A 20,782-nucleotide genomic window follows, 5' to 3' on the forward strand; every position below is an offset into this window, starting at 1 on the left:
CGTATATATATATCCTCGGGATGACGCCTCGTTAGCCCGCGATTACGGTGTAGTATCTCCGGTCATTATAAGTAGCTAGGAGTCCTACGTAGGGGTTGATCTATAGTTCCTATACCGTAATAACGTAGTACCGTAGCGGGTCTAGCTCTTATAGAAAGTGGCGCTAGACCTTGTCCCTACTTTTGTTTACGTTATACTATACGATAGTAATGTCGTCGTATAGTATTATTCGTTATCTATAAGGTCTATTTCCGTACTAACCTACTATGTCTCCTAAGCCTATATCTCGCTATCCGGCTAGCCCTAGGGCCGCTAGGGCGCCCTAAAGATTCGTATTTAGCCTAGTTCGTTAGTAGCCCGGTTAAGGTGTCGAGGCCTACCGGGAGGTAGATACGTTTACGGTTAGGTTCCCTTATTCGTCTCTTCTACCCTCTTCCTTTTGCTCGGCTCGAAGCCCTTATATACGGTAGGTCCCTCCTACTATCGTTAGGGGTACCTAGCTAGTATAGAGATCCTTGCTTATCTCGCTCGTTCTTATACTACTATTCTAGCCGGGTATTAGCTTGAATACGCTAGGTACCTTCTGCCGTAGTATACGTACCTACTCTCCTTTTTTAGGCATTCCCTTCCCTAGTATAGGCCTACGTAGTAAGGACACCTTAGGGTCTTCTCCCCGTATTTTAGGGCTATATGACCGTACTATTAGCATTAGAAGCATTGTAGTACCCTATAGCTACCTCAATAGATCTCCGTGTCTATTCTCTCGTAGTTCTAGAATAGCCTATTATCTAGTATCTAGTTCGCTTATTCCGCTGTCTCTACCTAAATAATAAGCGATAAATACGTCTTTTCTCGGTCTACTGTCTTATATAGCTATGCCGCCTTCGTTAGTCGTACTCCTAGGGAGGTGTTCTAGTTCTATACTTAGAGGTAGGGAAGGTCTTCGACCTTAAATGTCCTAGGGACCCCGTAGGCGATGACGGTATACTATTAGTAGGAGACTCGTACCGACTTCGCGACTTTAGTAGTCTACTCCTTATAGGTCTCTAGTTTTCGTCTATTAGACTCTTATACGGTAAAGAGTCTTACTACGCCTATTGCCTCTACCCTCGCCCTAACTACCTCCTTTTGGCCGATTCTATCGACAATCTCCTTACTTATTAGGGCTACGATTTCTTGTTTCTCCGCCGGATTAGTAATGTATAGGCGTACCGCCTTACTTACCTTCGGAGGGGGTTGATTCTTACCTACTACTACTATTGCCTATATAGTTAGTTTCTAGGCTGCCTTCTATATTACTTATTAGATTGTCTTCGGGATTTGGTATAATAGCGCTTTTAGCGCTCCTAGTAGCTATGCTATAGTGTTCTTATATACCCGGGCTAGGTGTTCGTTATCCCCTAGTAAGTTCTCCGCCTCCGTATATAGGGTCGTCTACGCTATATTGTTTGTCGTTAGCCTCTACTTTCTATATAGTAGGCCTTAGCTTGTGTCCTAGGTTTTTTCTTAGTTTGTTCCCCGGTTTAACTCTTAGTACAGAATGTTCGTAAGGCTATAGCTCTCGTTAGTTACTATCCTTCGCTATTGTTCGGGGTCGCGCTTCCTAATTAGGCAGTTGTCCTCCGTAACTCCGCAATTCTAGGGTCTGCCTTTAGGGGAAAGGGACCTCGGTTTTAGGGTTTTTTGTATTACGATTACGCCGCCGCTAGCGTAGGCGGGTCGCTACTACTTAAGTAGATTGCCCGTCTTAATAAGGGCTTTCGATTAAGAGTTCTAGTATATAGATCAATATATATATATAGACTTCTCTAAGGCAGGTCTATACGGCTATATAGCTATAGACTTAGTAGAATTCACTATCGCCTATAACGGTAATAGGTACCTCGTCTACTTCTACGATCTAGATACCTATAGACACTTCTAGTTTAATATTAAGAATAGGGCTTAGTAATTGGTATTAGCTTACTTTAATAGCCTACTAAGCTTTATTAACTTTATCAGTCGTAGGTTCGTATACTTCTATAGCGATAATAAGCCCGCTATTAGGAAGGTGTTTCGCTTAGTTATTAATAATAACAAGATTGAATAGTACGTAATCGTAGAATACGCGCCTACGTAGGACCTAGTAGAAAGAGCTAGAGCTCTAATCATCACTATAAGTAGAACTATTCGTATCTACGTACAATTGCCGGAAAAGCTTTAGCTAGAATATACTATAGTAGCGGTATATATCCTCTAGCGATCCCCTATCTAGTTAAAGGGCTAGAAGACCCTATTCGAATTAGTAATAGGACAAATTCCGAATGTAGGTTATATAGTAGTATATAGCTCCCTTATATACGTGTTTGTCTATAGACTAGATCAGCCTAGTAAGAGCGAGAAACTCTAAGAGAGAGCGCTTATAGGCTACCTTATAGGATACGACTCTACTAACATCTACCGCGTATAGGACCTATTAAAAGATAGGGTTATACGAGTTAAGGACGTCCTCTTCGATAAGACTACGTTCTATAACCTATTACGCCTAATAGTAGGGTATACGACCCCTATCGAGAACATCGTAATAGCGGAACCGGCTAAAGAGCCTAAATAATACTACGACCTATATATCGCTTATTACGAGTAAGATATAGTATAGGCCGAGGGGGTAGAAGAATAGGCTTAGTAGCCGTATACTTAATAACCTCGAGACGCCTACTAAAAGCGCCTTAGGTAAGAACTATACTAGCCGTAATACCGCGAGTTAGTAATATATAACTAAAAGGACCGGCAAATTGAGTACGTAATAGATCACGTAACTTAAGACAATATATAGTAGTTAGTATATAACACTACTAACTACTACGACACCCTATAGTAGTAGATAATAGATGCCCTTACCGTAGAAGACCGTAAGGAGATTATAGGTAATACGGACCCTAATCGCGAGCTATATCTATTTATATTTATACTACTAGAAGACGCGTTAATAAATAACGCGTCTAATATACTACTCTTCCCCCTAGAGCTAGAGCTCTATATACTAGAGGAGTCTAACTATATAGTTATAGAGAATAGAAAGCGCCTATAAACGGCCTACTTCTACTATATACTATACTAGATTATAGTCGCTAATATAATTATTGGCTAGATGTCCGGTATACGACCTAGAATACGCGCCTATCGCGATAAGAGCGATCGAAGCCCTATACGAAGAGGTAACAGCCCTCTAAGGCGTGTTAATACTACTACCTCTATATACCGTAATAACCTTCCGCCCGAACCTTCTAACTACCGAGCCGCTATAAAACACCGCTTCTCCTAATAGTAGATCGAAGCTATAGCTAAGGAGTTTGCTAAAGCCCTAGTAATAGGTACATTTAGATAGGCAATAAAGGAAGAGAAGGGTTAGGATACTTAGTAAGAGGAGGGACTTTAGCTACTACTACCGCTAAAGTAGGTATATAAATATAAACTAGATAAGCACAGTATACTAAAGAGCTTTAAGGCTAGGCTATACGTAAGAGGCGATTTGTAAGGAACATACTTAGATATATACGCCGCTATACTACTAGTAAGTATGTTCCGCCTCTACTATACTATAGCCGCGAGCTTCGACCTAGAAGCTAAACAATTCGATATTATTAACGCCTTCCTAAACTCGGACCTCCTATATACTATATATCTATAACCACCTCCTAGAATTGATAGGCTATCCTATAGACACGCCCTTAAGCTAGTTAAGGCCCTCTACGGTCTAAAGGAGTCCCCTTTATTATAGTATAACTCCCTAACTAAGACGCTAGCCTCCCTTAGACTAGTACCCCTGTCGGACTCCGAATATATCTACTATAATAACAAGGTTATGTTCTTCTTTTACGTTAACGACCTAGTTATACTCTACTACCGTAAGTATAAGGCCTATACTACTAATATTAAGTAGCGGCTACTTACTAAGTACGAGATATATAAGCTCGGTAACCTCTCCTAGTTCCTAGGAATCAAGGTTACGCGCGATAGAAACAAGCGCTTACTATAGCTCTCTTAAGAAGACTATATTAAGAAGCTAGCCGCCAAATTTAGTATATCTATAAATATACGCAAAACGACAGTACTAGTAGATTAACACCTTAATTAGACCGTTCTAGAGGGTCATTAACCCACCTCTATTGCTATCCTTACGTACTAATAACGTATAGGATCCCTTAACTTCGCCGCTATATAGATAGATAGATAGATTATTCATTCGCCTATTTTAGTACACTATAGCCTATATAGGTCTCTCGCTATTTAGGTCTATTTATATAGGTAGGAAACCCGATTAACGGATAAAAACCTCCTCGTCTTTGCCCTTCTCGTTCTTTCCTATCTTGTCCTTTCGTTCTCCTTCCTTTAGGGTACGCTAGTGTCATAGTTGTTACCCTATAACTACCTTGCCCGTAACCCTAGTAATGTCCTCCTCTCGATTCCCTTTCTCCCTTCTATTTCCCCGGCTCTTCTCTCTCTCTCCCTCCTCTCTATCTACCTTTCCGTTTCTACTACTAGGGAGAATTGCTCTAGGTAGTCCTCGTTAAGGATCTATCTTATTACTCTCCTTATATCTTGTCTATTCTAGATAATGGCCTAGTATTGCCTATCTCTTGCCTTCGCCCTCTACTAGCTTCTCTCTTTTACCTACTTAGTATAGTTTAGTACTATGTACTCCGGGTTTTAGGATAGGTAGCTATAGGGGCAACGTTTAGAATCGTATCCTAGGACTCTTCTTTAGTACAAGTATACTCTTAGCCTAATATACTTAGAGCGAATCTAGATAGCTATGCTTACTTCCGCCCTCTTTAGGTCTTTGTAGATAAGGTAGTTATACCTCCCGAAGGTCCTAGCCGCTAGTAGGGCTCCTAGTCTTACCGGTTTTTGGTTCTAACGCGTTTCCTATAGGTGACCTACGATCCTTTCTACTTAGCTTTACTTCTTTTTCCCTTTGTCCCCTATATTAGCTTACTCCCTTAGAGCTTCTCTCTATTTAAGGGCTAGTAGGATTTCCTATAATGTTTTTAGGTCTACTTCCTTCTATAGGATTATATATAGCCGGTTAGGTCTTCTCCTCCTCTCCTACTAGGTTCTTATCCTTTAAGTAGCTACTTAGATAGTTCCCTAGGCTAGGTATACTGATGTCTTCTCTACGTATTAACACCTTATACCCTAGAGGTACTCCCTAATAGGGGCTGTACCTAATTCCATTTCTATTATCCTATAAGGGGTTGACTTGTATGCCCCTAGTACTCTCTTTAGGTAAGCTACCTACGCTCTGTTAAGGGGGTCCTTAATTCTCTTCGGGATATGTTTTTCCGCTACCTAAATTGCTGCTCTATATATCATTACGGGCTTGATAATAGCCTTATATATAGTCTAGGCCTTTATAAAGGTCGCCCCCTAGGTTGACGTAGTAAGTCTCTTAATTAATTGTCTATTAGTGTCCGCTCTTGCTTACGCCTTCTTTACTTATAGTCCCTAGCTAAGTTTCGGGTCTAGCTATATCCTAAGCACTCTAAGTTCCCTTATAGGATAGGTCTCGAACCCCTAGATTTTTACTAGTACTACTAAGTTGTGTTTTGTCTTTACCTTACTAAAATAGATAAGTTAGTACTTGTCCGGTACGAATTTTGCCCTATACTCTCTTACCTACTTTTCGTATTGTCTATATCTCTTCTCTAGGAGTACGTAGTTTTCCTCTATAGACCCCGACTACGCTAGGATATTTGTGTTATCTACAAACCCCGATACTAAGGTGTTTACTATTTCTAGGAGTAGGGTCAGGTCGGCTATAAAGAGGAGGAACAGAATTGGGGAGAGTATAGAGCCCTATAGGATGCCCGTGTTCGTAATTAGGGTCTACGGGGCTTTAAAGGACCCTAGGAGGATCTAGGTTGTTCTGTCCTTAAGGAATGACTATATAAAGTATACTATCTAGGCTAGGATACTTTTTATTCTAAGGATATATAGGAGCCTTACGTAGGACACGTTGTCGAAAGCCCCTAATATGTCTAGTAAAAGTAGTAAGGTAACCTTGTTATTACCGTAGTACTAGATATATCTAATTTGCTCTATACTCAGTTCGACTACTATAAGGGTAGATCTCTTTTATCTCCCCCCTATTTACGTTACCGGGAGGAGGTTATATTCTTCTACTATTCCGGTAAGCCTTATAGCTACGACCTTCTCTAGGAGCTTCCCTAGTATATTTAGTAACGTAATTGGTCTATATAACTTCAACTTAGTATAGTCTTCCTTTTAGGGTTTCCTTAGGACGTAAGTTAGTAATTGCCTAAAGGCCTTTAGGTAATACCCCTACTTTATATACTAGGTAAAGATTAGCGTAAGCACTAGAGTAATAAGGCTGCTACTAGCTTTTAGGTAATAGTTAGGGATCTTGTCTAGGCCTAGGGCTTTGTTACCCTTTAGTTTCTTAATAATGTTTCCGATCTCTATAGTAGACACTTACTAGTTAGCCTCCCTTAGCGGAGGAATATATGTTCCTAGGATATTGCTTAGGTCTACCTCTACCTAAGTCCCGAAGAAGTAGTCTACGAATGCTTTCGCTTTCCCTATCGGAGTAGTTTGCGTTTTCCCGTCTTAGTCCTATATTAAGGGAAACTAGGGCGGGGAGTTTCGTTCCTCGTCTAGTTTCCTAGCCTATTCTACTAGTCTCTAGATTTGTTCCGGGTGTTCTATGATCATCCCTATAGTTAACCTCTACTCCTACGTCTTGTCTCTTCTAATCTACGCCTTCTTTGCTTTATACGCGTTGTTATAGGCTTCCTAGTTTACTTAGGTACGTCGTTACTCCTATCTCCTTCTTACTCTCCTTACCTCCTTAACTTTGGCTATGTACTCTAGTGTCTAGTATAGCTTCTAGTATAGCGACTATCTCTTCTTAGGTATATAGGCCTAGGCTACCCTTTATATAGCTTCTATTAGCTACTCTACCGCCGCTATATATACGCGGCCTAATATCGCCTTTTCCTTATCTATACTATTGTAGTATCTAACTAAGCTAACTAAGACATACCTTAAGCTTATAGATTAGTGCTTACGCTATCTCCTAGAGACTAAGAACCTCTACCTTATATATAGCGCTAGTAAACACATCACTAGCCTTTATAGCTAACTAGAGCACCTCGGTAGTAACTACGAGTTCTTTAGAGTATCGGACGCGTCCTACGGCATAAATAATAATAGGACTAGCTTAAATAGCTAGGTCTTTATACTGTTCGGTAGACTAGTAGATTATAAGGCATCTAAACAAATCACTATTACTAAGTCCTTAATAGAGGCTAAGCTACTCGGGCTTTCGTAAGCCGCCTTAGAGCTTATATAGTAGGAACGAGTCTTCGCTAAGATATACCTTTAGTTTAATTAGCGTACCTACTTATACTACGATAATACGTAGACTATCCGCCTTATTAACTAATAAGGGCAAAAGCTTAATACGAAGCTACGCTACGTTAATATCTACTACTACTAGCTCCGATAGCGAGACTAGCGCGGAGACATTAAGATTAAGTATCTTAGTACTAACGACATACCTATAGACAGGCTAACTAAGCTACTTCTACTATAGAAGTATAAGCACTTCGTTAAGCTATTTAATATAGCTAAGGAAGGTATAGACCTACGTACCTTAGTGCCCTCTATAGCCGTATTAGGAGGTAACGGGCTAATAGACGCCTAAGAAGCCCGTAGTAGCGGCCTTACCTTATCTCGAAACGAACACCGAACGGCTTTATCTTTACGGACACCTCTCTAGAAGCGCTAGTAGGCGTAAAACACGGCTACTAGTAGCTACTAATACTATAGACAATAACGGAGCTAGGGTAAAGTATCTACTATTTACCGGTACGGCCCTAGTACTATTATTAGAAGATGTTTCTCGGACTCCTATTAGCTAATAGCGTAAGGGCGAGAAACACCCCTATTACCTTAGCTTACTTTACTTAAAATAGCTAACTTACCCTTACTATAGTAGTAGTAATACCGAGGGCGTAACGTTACTACTATAGGTAGGGGGGTGGTTATAATAGGGTGCACGCGATTATATAGAAATCAGCTTATTTACTCTAGCGTACGAGCTGAGGGGGTGTGTCGTAATCCGAGCGTATATATAGGTAATATCCTATTATTAAAACTTAAGGCTACGTACGCTAAGAATTAGGTGACTAATTAGTTACCTATAGCCTCTTCAAGAGCAACACTTGTCTATTCTAGATAGATATATACAATACATAACCTGCTTTTGAAACACCCTATATAAGCCCGTATAATAACTTCCTATACTACTAACGTAATACTAGCTAATACTATATCCTTCCCTACTTCCTCTATAATAAGGATACCTTCTACTACTTCTTAATCTAAGTATAAAGTACCTTAGTAGAGTACCTTAGATAGAACTTCTCCTAGAGAACGTTAATAATAACCTCTATAGTAAGATTATTATTAATATATTATTCCTTAATAAATAGCCTATAGGTATTAAAGGGAGTAGGACGTCGAGGTATAAAGGCTTATTAAAGGTTAAGGCGCTATAAGAGGAGGATTAGAAGGATTATCTTATAGTATTACTAAAGAGATTACCTAATAGCGTATTAGATAGCGTATTATACTATTAAAAGAACTAGAGAGTGAGAACATATAACAGGAGGTTATAGTAGAGCTAAGAGGGTAAAAGTTATATAGTTAAAGGCTAAAAAGGACAAAGTTCGAAAAAACCAAGTGCGGCGTAATTACTGCCGTCTCATTGCTGTCTGGGGTTAGAGTTTCGTTTCCCTCGGCCGTTGTGCGAGACGAACCAATGCCAGCCACTCGATTAGTGTGAGGAGACAGACCTCGATGATCATCGCCGCACTTCAGGTCAGGTGTTTCGACTGTATGTCGTTGATATTGCATATACATATATCACGAACACTCATACCGTAGAACTGCCCTCCATTTGACTGGACCGGGAGGACTCGGACGCATAGACCCAGATAGACCTGGAGCGAATAGCAAGCCGCAGTATCCGTCAAATAACGCCCACAAGGACGACAACCATGGCATCCACAGCACCAGCAAAGAAGCCACCCGTAATCCCAGCTGTCCTCCTCCTAGGAAGTGCCATAGCATGGCCAATCCTCGAGTACCGCGCATGGCAATACTACGACCTCGGCCTCGGCAACGACTACGACTGGAAGATCGAGTCCCTCAGTGATCTAGGAGTCGACTACCGTCAAGTCCATCCCCTGAAGCATTACAACATCACCTCATACCGCCACCAGGAAATGAACGCTGCCATCATGCAAGCCGGAACCGTCTTCGCTCTTGCCCAAATTTACTACCTCATCACCTCAAGGCAGCGAGCGAACCAGCAGACAGCCTTGCTCAGGACGCTTCGCCTTCTGCTGAGCTTGGTCTACGCTGGTGGGATGTTCCTGTTCGCGTACATCCACGGTGGGCCGAGGGAGAGGTTCTGGGAGATTATTGGGTGGCATTGGACTGGGTTGGCGATGGCGGGTCTTGCTGGGAACTTGAGCTTGATTTTAGTGTCGATTATGGCTACGACGAATGAGATCGAGAATGATGGGTTGTATCGACTGATTAGCTCGGCTCTTGGTGGGTTTGGACTGTACAGCTTTTACAGGTTCAATACGCTGGGCGAGTGGGATTTCCAGACGCAGCTGGGGCTGTGGCAGCGGGGCACGATTTATCCTGTCTTGGCTTGGAATGTGGCGACTGCGTTGTTTACATTTGGAGCGCAGTTTGGCGAGAGCGCTGGGAAGCCGAAGAAGGCGTGAACATGAGATCGATCCTGCGGAGGACGGTTTGCAGCACCATACGACCCCAGAAGTGAGACGCTCAGGCAGGCTAACTCCTCGAAGAAGATGCATCAGCTACGAGACGAATGAGCAACAAAGTGTACCTAGCCTCAAGTCCAAATCAGAAGCTTATTCCAACAACTGTACCACACTACAACCACTCCACATTCTGCTCCCTCAACCAATTCTCCAAAGCCTGAGCCCTTAACCGCTCCAACCAAAGTCTCGCAGCCTCCCGATTCTCCTTCCTCACATCCTCCGTATCTCCGACCTCCTATTTTCTCCCCATCATCCGTCAGCATCAAAAAGTACTGAAGTTCCTGCTGGTTCGCAGACAGCCATGTTCCACCTTCGTATACAATATCCAGTGGCACCACGTCCATTTCTTAGATTCGTAACCATCTTGACTCTTTGTCTCAGTTTCACTGTGTGATCGACAATCAGTGCTGTTCACGGGTAGTGCAAACCGACAGGTTGGGTGTCGGATGTAATGACTCTTTGGATCGCTATACTGTCGCTGTGATGTATCATAGCGCGTCATTTTATCGGCACTTCCTCTCACATATGCTCGCTATGCATGCCGTCTCGAATCACTAACCTTCAACCACGTCGAGGAAACCACGTCGAGGACGCTGGAACGTACCTCAATCTTCAGGCACTTCCGACTTTTCCCACCAAAACTTGCACTCCTCCCTCGCCCACTCATCATCAACCCACTCCGAGGCCACACCAACCTGACTGCCACCAGCAGCCTCATCATTCCCAGCCCCAAACACCATCGTCTTCTTCCCTTCACTGAATTTTCCCCATCTTGGCCGACTGATCGCCTTCCGTCCCTGCAATGTGTTTGGATCACCAGTCACGATAAAGCTGGTGACATAGGAATTAAAACGTCTCGCAATCTCGTCATGCGTAGGCGAGACGTTTCGTACCAGAGGTGACATCGTCTCATACCAGATCTGATCACCATGGTTGGCACCACCAATTACAGCCTTGTTGACTGCCCAGTGGTATAGAAAGACGGGAGGTTCTTGTCCAGCGCTTGCAAAGTCGGCGGTTTGCCGTACAGGGCAGACGTAAGCATAGTGACCGTAAGCTGCTTCGACACGCTTGTACTGTTCGCCGATGCCCAGATCGGTGAGGTTGCGGGTATCAACATATGGCGAGGACTCGGCCTTTGCTGGGTCTGGGTATAGCTCCGCGAGTTTCTTGAGACCAGCTTTGCCCAATTGCGGGAGGAGTGTCGCGAAGAAAGAATTGAACTCATCGCTCTTTTGCACTTTCTTCGGCACATACATGGTGCCCTCATTGTGATTGAAACCGGTCATGATCGGAACCTTGTGCCATTTGCCGGACTTCCATGCATCAAGCGGTCGGCGAGAAACGATATCGTCGTCAATGACAGGTTGCCATGCCCATCTGACCGATGGGTTATACTCGTCAAACACTGTCGTCTGAGCGGCTGTGACGACCTCGGAAGGTGCTTGGCGAAGACAAGACAGAATCTCAGAGCCTTTCTTACCCGAGCAGCCAACTTGAGCGACGAACTTCTCGAATTGCATCTCATGCAGCTTCGAGTTTGCTGGATGGACCGCCCTGGAAGTAGCTGCGCCAGACTCAATGACAGCTTTATGGAACAAAGTGCGCTCTTCGTTAACGTCCATGATATGATGGCCAATGGAATGAGCGCCTGCGCTCAGTCCAGCAATCGTCACATCGTTGGGATCGCCTCCGAAAGCCTCGATGTTGTCCTGCACCCATTCGAGTAGCAGCTTCTGGTCGTGCAGTCCGAGGTTCAGCAAGCCTTCCTTCTCGGTCAGCTGGCTGTTGAGGAAGCCAAGAGCACCAATGCGGTAGTTGAACGAGAGGGCGATGAATGGCTCTTCAGACCAAGCTAGCATCGATGCAGTATCATGCATAGCAGCGAAGCCACGGTTGAAAGCACCTCTATGGATGTATACCAGAACCGGCAGCTTCTTCTGGTAGGAGAAGCTACCTCGCCACCTGAAGATGTTCAAAGTCAGGCAGTCCTCGCTAGACTCAAGCCAAGGTGTTCCAGGGATTCGCAGGAGTTGCTTGCCAGGGCATCTATAGATTCGGTCAGCATAGGTCAATCTGCTCGAGACAATCGAGCCCACCTCAACGAGTAATCCGTCGCAGGGAAAACCTCTCGACTCTCTGGCATTGGTACAGCCCGTGCAAATCGTCTCTCTCCAGTTGGAGGCAAAGCATACGCAATTCCAAGGAATGCTTCGACCGGCACAGGATGATTCTCATTATCCAGATGAGTTCCAATGAATGTTCCCTGCTTCAGCTCGACTCTCGGCGACGGATCCGCCCAACTTTCCAGCGTAAAGAAAGACTGTACCGCATGATGACACTGCGGCACAAAGTTGTAAAAGATCAAGAGAGCCAGTAGCGAGGAGAAGAAAAACACGGGCTTCGACGCCAATCTAGTCGGCCTCGTCAACGGCTTAGTCGCAACAGGATTGCTGCCTTTCTCCATGCTTGTTGTTAACGCAGCCTTGCAAGATCTGTGGAAGGAAGTTAGTTCACATTCCAGAAGAAAGAGAACTCTGGAACAATTGATGATGTCGTGTGTGCACTCCTCGGCAGATCCCTGGCAAAGCTTCACTCCACAAAGTTCCTCGCTCGCCTCGTTATCGCGTCTGCTGCTCGCGTGGCACGCGTGGGCACGCTTCGGCCGCTAGCCGGACCACAACCGCCATTGTGGTAGAGAGGTCTGGGGAAACAGATAGGCGTGGCAGGCCATTGCGTCGGGCAACAGATGTACGTGGTCAAGGACAAGAGGTGCATCTACGGATCTTGATGTCGGGTAGATAGTTGATAAGAAGTGCGGCCAATATGAGTACTCACGCACCTGGTCCAGCGTGCGTCAACGTTCAACATCCAGTCTTATCCAGCTTTAACCATAAGCCATGGGGCCGCAAAAGAGGCCGTCGAACGAGTATGAGCTGGAGAAGAAGAGCTCTGCTCTAACCAAGATCGTCTCTGCACCCGATCTCAAAGCCGGAGAGATCAAAGACCTCGACCAGGCAGAGATCTTCTTGCAGGACAATGGTATCAGTCACGATGACCTCCAGGCGATGCTCCAGGATAAGGAGGGCATCAAGAAGTTGGTTCGGCGTGTTGACTGGATGCTGATGCCTTTATTGTGTGGGACCTATCTGCTGCAGTACATCGACAAGCAGTCGCTGTCCTATGCCGCGGTGTTCGACCTGTTCACGTCAACAAACACAAATCAGACGCAGTATTCCTGGCTGATCTCGATCTTCTACTTTGGGTGAGTACGAGTGTCGCTTGCTAGGTGCATATTCAGGCTGACAGGAGAATTAGATACCTGGTGGCAGAATGGCCGGCATCTTACATTGCGCAGCGATTTCCGACTGGAAAGGTGGTGTCAATCAGTATCATCGCGTGGGGCTCCATTCTCATGTTGATGACAGCATCTCACAACTTCGTTGGTCTGGCCATATGTCGATTCTTACTGGGTTGCTTGAAGTCCATGATCACGCCGGTCTTTATGATGATCGTGGGGCTATGGTACCAACGAAAAGAGCAAAGTGTGAGGGCCGGAGCATTCTACTGCTTCAACGGTGTCGGTGCCACAACTGGCGGAATTCTGTTCTTGGCAGTCGGCCAGGCCAAAGGGTTCCCGATTTGGCGTGCTATCTTCCTCCTCGCCGGCGGATGCACAGTCTGCTGGGGTTTTCTGCTGCTGTTCTTCCTGCCGGACAACATCATGACGGCCAAGCGGTTCTCTCCGCAGGAAAAGGCGATGCTGATCGCGAGGAGTCAACAGAACCAGGCTGGTGTCTTCAACCCCAAGATCAAGATGAGCCAGGTGAAAGAGGCTTTGACGGATGCACAAGTCTGGCTGCTGTTCCTGTCCGTGCTGTTGAACGAGACTGTAAATGGCGGGCTGGCGAACTTCTCCAAACTCATCATAAAAGGCCTGGCTGATGGCGATGCTCTCCTCACCACCGCCTACGGAATACCGACTGGATTGTGGCAGGTGTTCTTCGTATTCTCAGGCCCGTGGCTTGCTGGCAAACTGAAGAACTGCCGGACATACATTATGCCACTGTACTTGATGCCCACTCTCCTCGCAGTGATTCTGCTCTGGAAGCTGCCACACTCCGAACAGAACAACAAAGGCCTCTTGATCTGCAACTACATCGCCGGCTCGTTCGTAGCCTCGCTAGTCATTGCCCTGCAGCTGCCAGCGAACAACGTTGGTGGTTACACAAAGCGTGTGGCGGCGACAGCATTCGTCTTCCTGGCATACTGCGCTGGCAATATCACCGGTCCTCACGCATTCTTGAAGAAAGAGTCGCCGACATATTCGACTGGCTGTATAGTCTCCCTGGCTTGCGTTGCTGGGCAGGTGGTGGTCTCCTTCTGTCTGAGGGCATTGCTGATGAGACGCAACAAGACGCGAGACGAGCTGTATGGACCTCCTCAGGCAGTGACAGGCGAGATCGAGGATCGGACTGATTTTGAGAACCCGAACTTCCGGTATTCGTATTGAGCGAAGTTGTTGTATGTATGATGTCAGAAAGTATAGTAAACGACGGATTGTGGTTGAAGTGGTCGCCGAGCTTGTTTCACGCGAAAGTCGTGTTGTCATCGTCGCAATTTGTGCCTTCATGTTTTCTCGACACCACACAACATTTCGACGCTATTCGTGCATCTCCCGAGAATTCATCGTTTCTTTGCGGTCCTCGCGATTGCCGGGCAACTACGCCACGCCCTTCGAGATGTGCTGTTGGTCCGATGGCGATGTCGCATCTGACGAGGTGCCAGCTCGGTAACAGCGACCACTCTGGTCCACTGGCGGCTGGACAGCACATCGCGATGGAACATACATCCTCGCCTCATAGACACCTGCTATGCTATGCTATGCCAGGCGCCATAGCCCTCGTCGTCGCATCATCCAAGAGGTAGTCGCGCCCGAGTCGTCGCAGGTGGGTCTCGCCGTTTCTTCGCCTATCATTCACCTCTCCTCGCCCACGGCCTCTCAAGAATCACCATCACAAGACCTTCGAAAACATCACATCTCTCCCTAGTACACCTCATCTCTCACCTACAATGTTAGCATCAATAGTCCGCTATGCAGACGACACAGCAGGTCTAGAGAAGACGTTGCGATTATTCCAAGGATTTTGCACCATCGCCGTAGGATTGGTTGAGTCAGCACCGCAAGAAGCGGCATACTGGATTAGATTGAGGTCACAATTGGCATTGGGTACGTCGGATCTATGCATTTCAATGCTCGGTCATGAGTGATGCTGACATTGACGTAGGGCGAAGATATTTCCGCCTGCTAAAGTGGCAGCCCTGCTGGAGCAACGCCATCACGACTCTTGGCTCGGATAAGGCGCCGCTGTACAAAACGCTTGATGTAGCCAAATGGTCCATGCTGGGGATGTATTTCTTCCTCGAAATGTTCACCATCGTGAGTCACGAGGTCTGCAAAATGTTCCTAGGTGAGACTGACCAAGACCGCAGGGCAATGCTATCGGCGCAACTTCTTTCGACTGGGCACCGATGGTACAACGAGAAGCAAACAAGTCCTGGTTCTACGCTTTGTTGTTCTCAATCCTGGTATCACTGTATGAGCTGTTAATTCTACAGATCCCGAAGCCGATCAAGTCCGAGAAGCAGGCCTCGGCGGAAGGAAATGGCTCGACTAGCAAGGGCGAAGTCAAGGAGAAGTCCACAGCACCTTCATCGGTATCATCGCTCAGTGATCGCGAACGAAACAGGATCTGGGCCCAGCTTGCGATAGATTGCAACGACCTGATCATTCCAGGCTCCGCAGTCGGCTGGATCTCAGCAGGTCCGATATTCGTGGGCACATGCAGCACAATCAGCACAGTGCTAGCAGGCCGACAGATCTGGAACCGCGTACAAGAACGAGCTCAGCAGCCATAAACATCCATCTGTTCAATCTACCACAATGCTATCCCTGCTTCACACCACCTCATACTGACTCCTCCTGATCTCCCTGTCCCGTCTTCTCCACCCCATCCCTCTCAATCCACTCCCTCAACAACCCCACCATCAAGCTCCCAAAAGCAATCTGCATAGTCTGATAAATCGCGATCGGAACCTGAACCTTACTCTTCATCTCCAAATCCATCGTCTCCCAAATCCTATCCACCAGCGGCACCCCAATCGCCGGCCCCTTCGCCGCAACACAGTATGTAATCGCAATGACATCCTTCCTCGAATACCGCAACAACACCGATAGCCGGAACCCCAGACAGAACCACGCTATCCAGACCCCAACGAGCGTTAGGACCAAGAAGACGATGGAGGGCGCGTTGAGGTGTGAGAAAGCGCCTGAGGCGAAGGCTTGGTCGTAGGTAGACCAGAGGATGACGAGGATGGCGATAGAGCCTAGTTTGGATGCATTGTATTGGTTGAAGATGGGGTCACATTGAGGTTTGAAGTAGTAGCGGATGATTTGACCAGCGAGCAGGGGGATGTATATTGAGAGGCCGAGTTGTTTGAGGAGGCGGCGTTAGATGGGTGGGAAGCCGTGAGGCAGAATGTCATTGTACCTGATGGAACGTTAGTCTTGTGTGAGTATCAATGGATGTTGCACTTACCAGGTGGGTACTGAGGTATACATAACCACTAGCGCTGGCGAGATGAAGACTCCGAGAAAGTTGCTGATTGTTGTCTCAACCAGTATCAACTCCTGGTTGCCGTTCGCCTGAGCTGTCATGACTACGTTACTCGAGATGGTAGTTGGCACACAATCCAGCACCATGAAGCCGATCAGGATCCCAGGATCCAGGTTTCGACTTGCGCCAGCGGCGCTGACAATATCAAACAGCAGAGATGAACACACCAGAAAGCATTGTCCGAGGACGTAGATATGCGTCCTCCATCTTTTGTAGTTGCGGGCGAGGACGCTGGAGTCGAGTGTACAGCCTGTGATAAGGAAGATGACAATGACACAGGTGTAGAAGACCGCCACAGATTTCTGCTCTTGAATTGACATGGGTAGATGGTGCCGAGAGGAGATGGGGATCATGACAGCCATGGACAGGAGGTCTGAGAGGAAAGTGAGTGCCTTCGACTTCCATCTTTGTGATCTTGTCTGTGGTTTGAAGGTCGTAGGTGATGGCTTGAAGCTCTGTAGACTGTCCTCTGATGGCCTTCGTGAGTCTTCGCTGAGTCGACGGGTCGCCATTTTAGTTCTTGGTGATTGTGGCTCCAAGTATGTCGGCAGAAGATATGTCATGTTCACTCACCTTTTGATCATCCATCTTGCATGAGTACATACATATACAGTTGCTACGAGCGTCCAGTTAAGTGTCGTCATGCTGCACCATTGTTTGATGCTGCCAGCGACGAGCACTTCCACTCTCGAGGCTGTGTGTTGGTGACGAGTACAGCACTGGTATCACAGAACACTTCCCAAGCTATGCGACCAACATCGCTCTGGCAGATAGGACGAGCTGCGTTCCAGAGGACGGTCGAGATACCATGTCGCTAGATGCTGGTACCAAGGCGCTGGAGTGATATCGGGATCTTTGGTGAAGAGAAAAGCCACCAGACGATCGCCAGGTACCCAGCTGTTGGCCATGGCCTTCGTCAGCTCAGTGTTAAGAAATCTTGCAAGACCGCAAGACTGAGCGGCATGTTTCAGAGGCATCGAGCACACCATGTACCTCTACCAATCCGGCGCGACACGTTTTCCAGCCTCGAGTGCGTTGTGTTCCGGAGCCCGCCCCCGACGGCTTTACCACCACACGACGCATACACGCCATGTGGCTGCAGGAAGCTGTACCTCTTAGCCTTCTGTTCTGTACGCAAGAGAAAGCACATTCTAAGTGCAGATCATGTTTGGTCGACGATTTGTTGTCAACGAACATCCTGCCAGCGTGCAGTATCGAGTCTGGCGCCGAGGGCCTTGGCTCCGGTTGTCACCGTTGTCGTGTGGCAGTGCCATAGTGACACGCGTTGAAGTGCGTTCGAATGTGCAGTGGTCAGGTTTGACCGGTGATTGAAGACCGCACACTCTCGTGCCTGTCAGAAAGGATTTTGTTGGTGAGGAATTCTTGCCAACATAACAAGCCGATGGTTGCGTGGGTCTTCTTCCAGAAACCTGTCCCGGTTCCAACACATGGAGCCAGATCACGGTCGCGGCAGTCGTGGTTCCTGCCATGCCCTGCCTTGGCTGATGAAAAGTCCCGTCGATTCTTCGAGGTGTTAGAATTGCCGATCTGCCATATGCTGCAGTCATGCTGCGGCTGGTGAAGGCTCGATGAATGCTCTGTATGAAGTGAACGCAAGATCGCTGACGGTCACGGTTATCCTATTCACTCTTGGTATTCTGCAGCCACCCGTTAGCTTCCGGCGCACGGACAGAATCCACTTCCGAGCGACAGGAAGGTGCAGCACCTTCTTCCACCAGTATTGACATTTGGCTCCTCGAAGCAAGTCTGAAGTGATACGAAACAATTATGCTCGCCAGCAACGCTACTTATCGGCCGACATGACGCTCGCGCCCCGAAGGTCGACAGCACGACAACTTCTTCTCCGGATGCTGGCGACAATGCCAACATGCTGATGAAAAAGGTTTGTGGAGTGGGAAGGAATTGAACCTCCATCTCTGAGTTGATGTCACTGGCGGATGGTTGCCACCCATCGCATGTCAAAAGAGTGAGACAGCTAGGCGCCCTCAGTATCCTGCCGTTGGACGACGTCTCCGAAAGGATGTGCTTAAAGCCCACGGGGCTGTTGGAGTGGGAAGGACTTGAACCTCCGTCTCCGAGTTGAAGTGGTACCGGCGAGACGGATTGCCCCCCGTCGCATGTCAAAAGAATGAGACAGCTAGGGCCCCTCAGTATCCTGCCATTGGACGACCGCTCCGAAAGGATGATGCTGCAAGCAGCGAGTAGAGAAGGTGGGAGTCGAACACCACATCTCGTGAGTTTGGAATGGTACTGGCATAAAGAGTCTGCCACCCTCAGCATGTCAAACGAGCGACAACATTATTGGGCCCCTCACGTGTCCTGACCATTGGACGACCTCTCCTGGGATGAGTGATTGATCTTCGCCACGAGGGACAAAGTCGAAGCCACGAAGGCTGCTGGAGAAAGTGGGAGTCGAACACCACATCTCGTGAGTTTGGTATGGTACCGGCGAAATGAGTTGCCACCCGTCGCATGTCAAAGAGTGAGACAGCTAGGGCCCCTCACGTGTCCTGCCATTGGACGACCTCTCCTGAAAAAGAGTGACTTGCCACAAAGGACGAAGTCGGCTGAAGCCATGAAGACTGCTGGGGAAAGTGGGAATCGAACACCACATTTCATGAGTTAATGGTACTGGCAGAACGAGCTTGCCACCTTTCGCATGTCAAAAGAATGAGACAGCTAAGGCCCCTCATGCGTCTTAACCGTTAGACGACCTCCCCGGAAAGAGTTGATGCTGCAAGCAGCTATGCCACGAAGGCATTTGGAGAAGGTGGGAATCGAACACCACATCTCATGAGTTTGGTATGGTACAGGCGGACGGTTGCCACCCTCAGCTTGTCAAGTGAGTGAGACAGCTTCGGGCCCCTCATGCGTCCTACCGTTGAACGACCTCCCCTTTGATGTGCCAAAGGTAAGAGAGAGCCTGAAAGAGAAGAAGGTTAGTGAAGATGGAAGGGGAAGGAGGACTTACCAAGGTCAGGTGATTGGGGGCTGGTCTTGGCAGTTGGGTCGAGAGTGGTTGTGGATGAAAGGAAGAAGGAAGGAAATGAGAAAGTAATCCAGTTTTGTGCCTGCAGGTGTGACTCACTGCTGCTGATGTGGGTCGAGTATCGCGGAAGTGCTCATTACTAGCTGTATCGCATGCTGACCAGCAGCAATTTCAGTGCCTCTCGTTCGGCATCCCGAAAGCCTGATACGAGTTACCATCCCCAGCACTGGTCAGCGCATCGACACGCTGTGGATATTGGAAAGCTAACTGAACAGCTATCTCCGCTGTAGAGCTCTTTCCGACCAACGTCGTCGAAGAAAATGGTATGACATCGGCCTGAATGGCTGATATACAGCTCGGCATCCCGAGAGCATATCCTGCCATCGGGCCGGGTCTCAGCTTCATGACAGCCCGACTTCGGCTTGTGGCAGGTGGGTCCCCGAATCACGAGGATACTGCGGATTGAAGCCGCAGCACTGTGTTGAATGCTGCACGGCCATGTCATGCGGCTCATATCACATTTGATTCGCCTTGAGGTCACGGAAGCTAACGGCAGTCATCATTTTTGAGGACAGAGAGATTCCGTACACCTCCTCGAATCGTGATTACATAAGCAATCGCCTTGGCATCGATCGACATGTCCAGTCCACAGACAATGTCGCAGTCACGGTGATGAAGGGACGTAGGTTGATGTAGAAGCTATGTCGAACAAGGCAGTCGGCGATTTCTGAAAATTGACGTTCTCAACCAGGCGTACTGGCAGATACACAACGAGCATTTGTACAGTTCAAAGACCACGCTGCGCCGCTATTTCTGATTCTGGTGCACGACTCGCCTACAACAGAGGCTGTGGACATTGCCTCGAAACTCTGCATGAGGTAAGTTGCCGTGCCTCTTATCGAAGCAGTCTGCAGTATAATGATGAAAGGATGCATTATGATGCCCACTTCATGCTAACAGCCAGTCTTGATGCTCCAGCGAAGTGGAAGGCGTGGAGTCCGAGAAAGAGCGTATGATGACAGCTTGTGCAGTGTTGCCCGCTCCGCCAAGATAGTGTTGTAGGCAAATCCTTCGCAGCTCGCAACCGGGCGCGCAGGCTTTTCCGCACCTCAGTCGCAGAACTGCTCCAAGAGCAATGCTGGAAATCGGTCAATTAGTGAGGCTCTTGATATCAATCTCATCGCTCAGCTTCGAAGCAATCCGGCAAGCCTGTATGCTGTCGTTCTCAC

General features: G+C 47.3%; 6 protein-coding genes across 6 annotated transcripts; 4 read left to right on the top strand and 2 right to left on the bottom strand.

Annotated features, from left to right (window-relative positions):
• Nucleotides 1–9,065: 9,065 nt before the first annotated feature.
• Nucleotides 9,066–9,806, top strand: CLAFUR5_11084 (uncharacterized protein; the record flags this gene model as incomplete). Its single annotated transcript, XM_047910232.1, has 1 exon — nucleotides 9,066–9,806. The coding sequence occupies one exon, from the start codon at nucleotides 9,066–9,068 to the stop codon at nucleotides 9,804–9,806; it is 741 nt and encodes a 246-aa protein (XP_047765126.1).
• Nucleotides 9,807–10,471: 665 nt separating this feature from the next.
• CLAFUR5_11085 (Acetylcholinesterase) lies at nucleotides 10,472–12,737 on the bottom strand (the record flags this gene model as incomplete). Its single annotated transcript, XM_047910233.1, has 3 exons — nucleotides 10,472–11,915; nucleotides 11,966–12,361; nucleotides 12,709–12,737. The coding sequence occupies 3 exons, from the start codon at nucleotides 12,735–12,737 to the stop codon at nucleotides 10,472–10,474; spliced, it is 1,869 nt and encodes a 622-aa protein (XP_047765127.1).
• A 29-nt stretch (nucleotides 12,738–12,766) lies between these two features.
• On the top strand, nucleotides 12,767–14,379 carry CLAFUR5_11086 (uncharacterized protein; the record flags this gene model as incomplete). Its single annotated transcript, XM_047910234.1, has 2 exons — nucleotides 12,767–13,131; nucleotides 13,185–14,379. The coding sequence occupies 2 exons, from the start codon at nucleotides 12,767–12,769 to the stop codon at nucleotides 14,377–14,379; spliced, it is 1,560 nt and encodes a 519-aa protein (XP_047764917.1).
• Nucleotides 14,380–14,939: 560 nt separating this feature from the next.
• Nucleotides 14,940–15,785, top strand: CLAFUR5_11087 (uncharacterized protein; the record flags this gene model as incomplete). Its single annotated transcript, XM_047910235.1, has 3 exons — nucleotides 14,940–15,096; nucleotides 15,155–15,306; nucleotides 15,360–15,785. The coding sequence occupies 3 exons, from the start codon at nucleotides 14,940–14,942 to the stop codon at nucleotides 15,783–15,785; spliced, it is 735 nt and encodes a 244-aa protein (XP_047765128.1).
• A 592-nt stretch (nucleotides 15,786–16,377) lies between these two features.
• On the bottom strand, nucleotides 16,378–17,106 carry CLAFUR5_11088 (Solute carrier RCH1; the record flags this gene model as incomplete). Its single annotated transcript, XM_047910236.1, has 2 exons — nucleotides 16,378–16,417; nucleotides 16,466–17,106. The coding sequence occupies 2 exons, from the start codon at nucleotides 17,104–17,106 to the stop codon at nucleotides 16,378–16,380; spliced, it is 681 nt and encodes a 226-aa protein (XP_047765133.1).
• A 3,084-nt stretch (nucleotides 17,107–20,190) lies between these two features.
• CLAFUR5_11089 (uncharacterized protein) lies at nucleotides 20,191–20,607 on the top strand (the record flags this gene model as incomplete). The annotated part of the gene is made up of 3 exons (XM_047910237.1): nucleotides 20,191–20,197; nucleotides 20,305–20,431; nucleotides 20,532–20,607. 3 exons carry the CDS (start codon nucleotides 20,191–20,193, stop codon nucleotides 20,605–20,607), a joined length of 210 nt encoding a protein of 69 aa, XP_047765134.1.
• Nucleotides 20,608–20,782: the final 175 nt, after the last annotated feature.

This window comes from Fulvia fulva, chromosome 8 (assembly GCF_020509005.1).
Source record: "Fulvia fulva chromosome 8, complete sequence".
In the NCBI taxonomy this organism is placed as follows: domain Eukaryota; kingdom Fungi; phylum Ascomycota; class Dothideomycetes; order Mycosphaerellales; family Mycosphaerellaceae; genus Fulvia; species Fulvia fulva.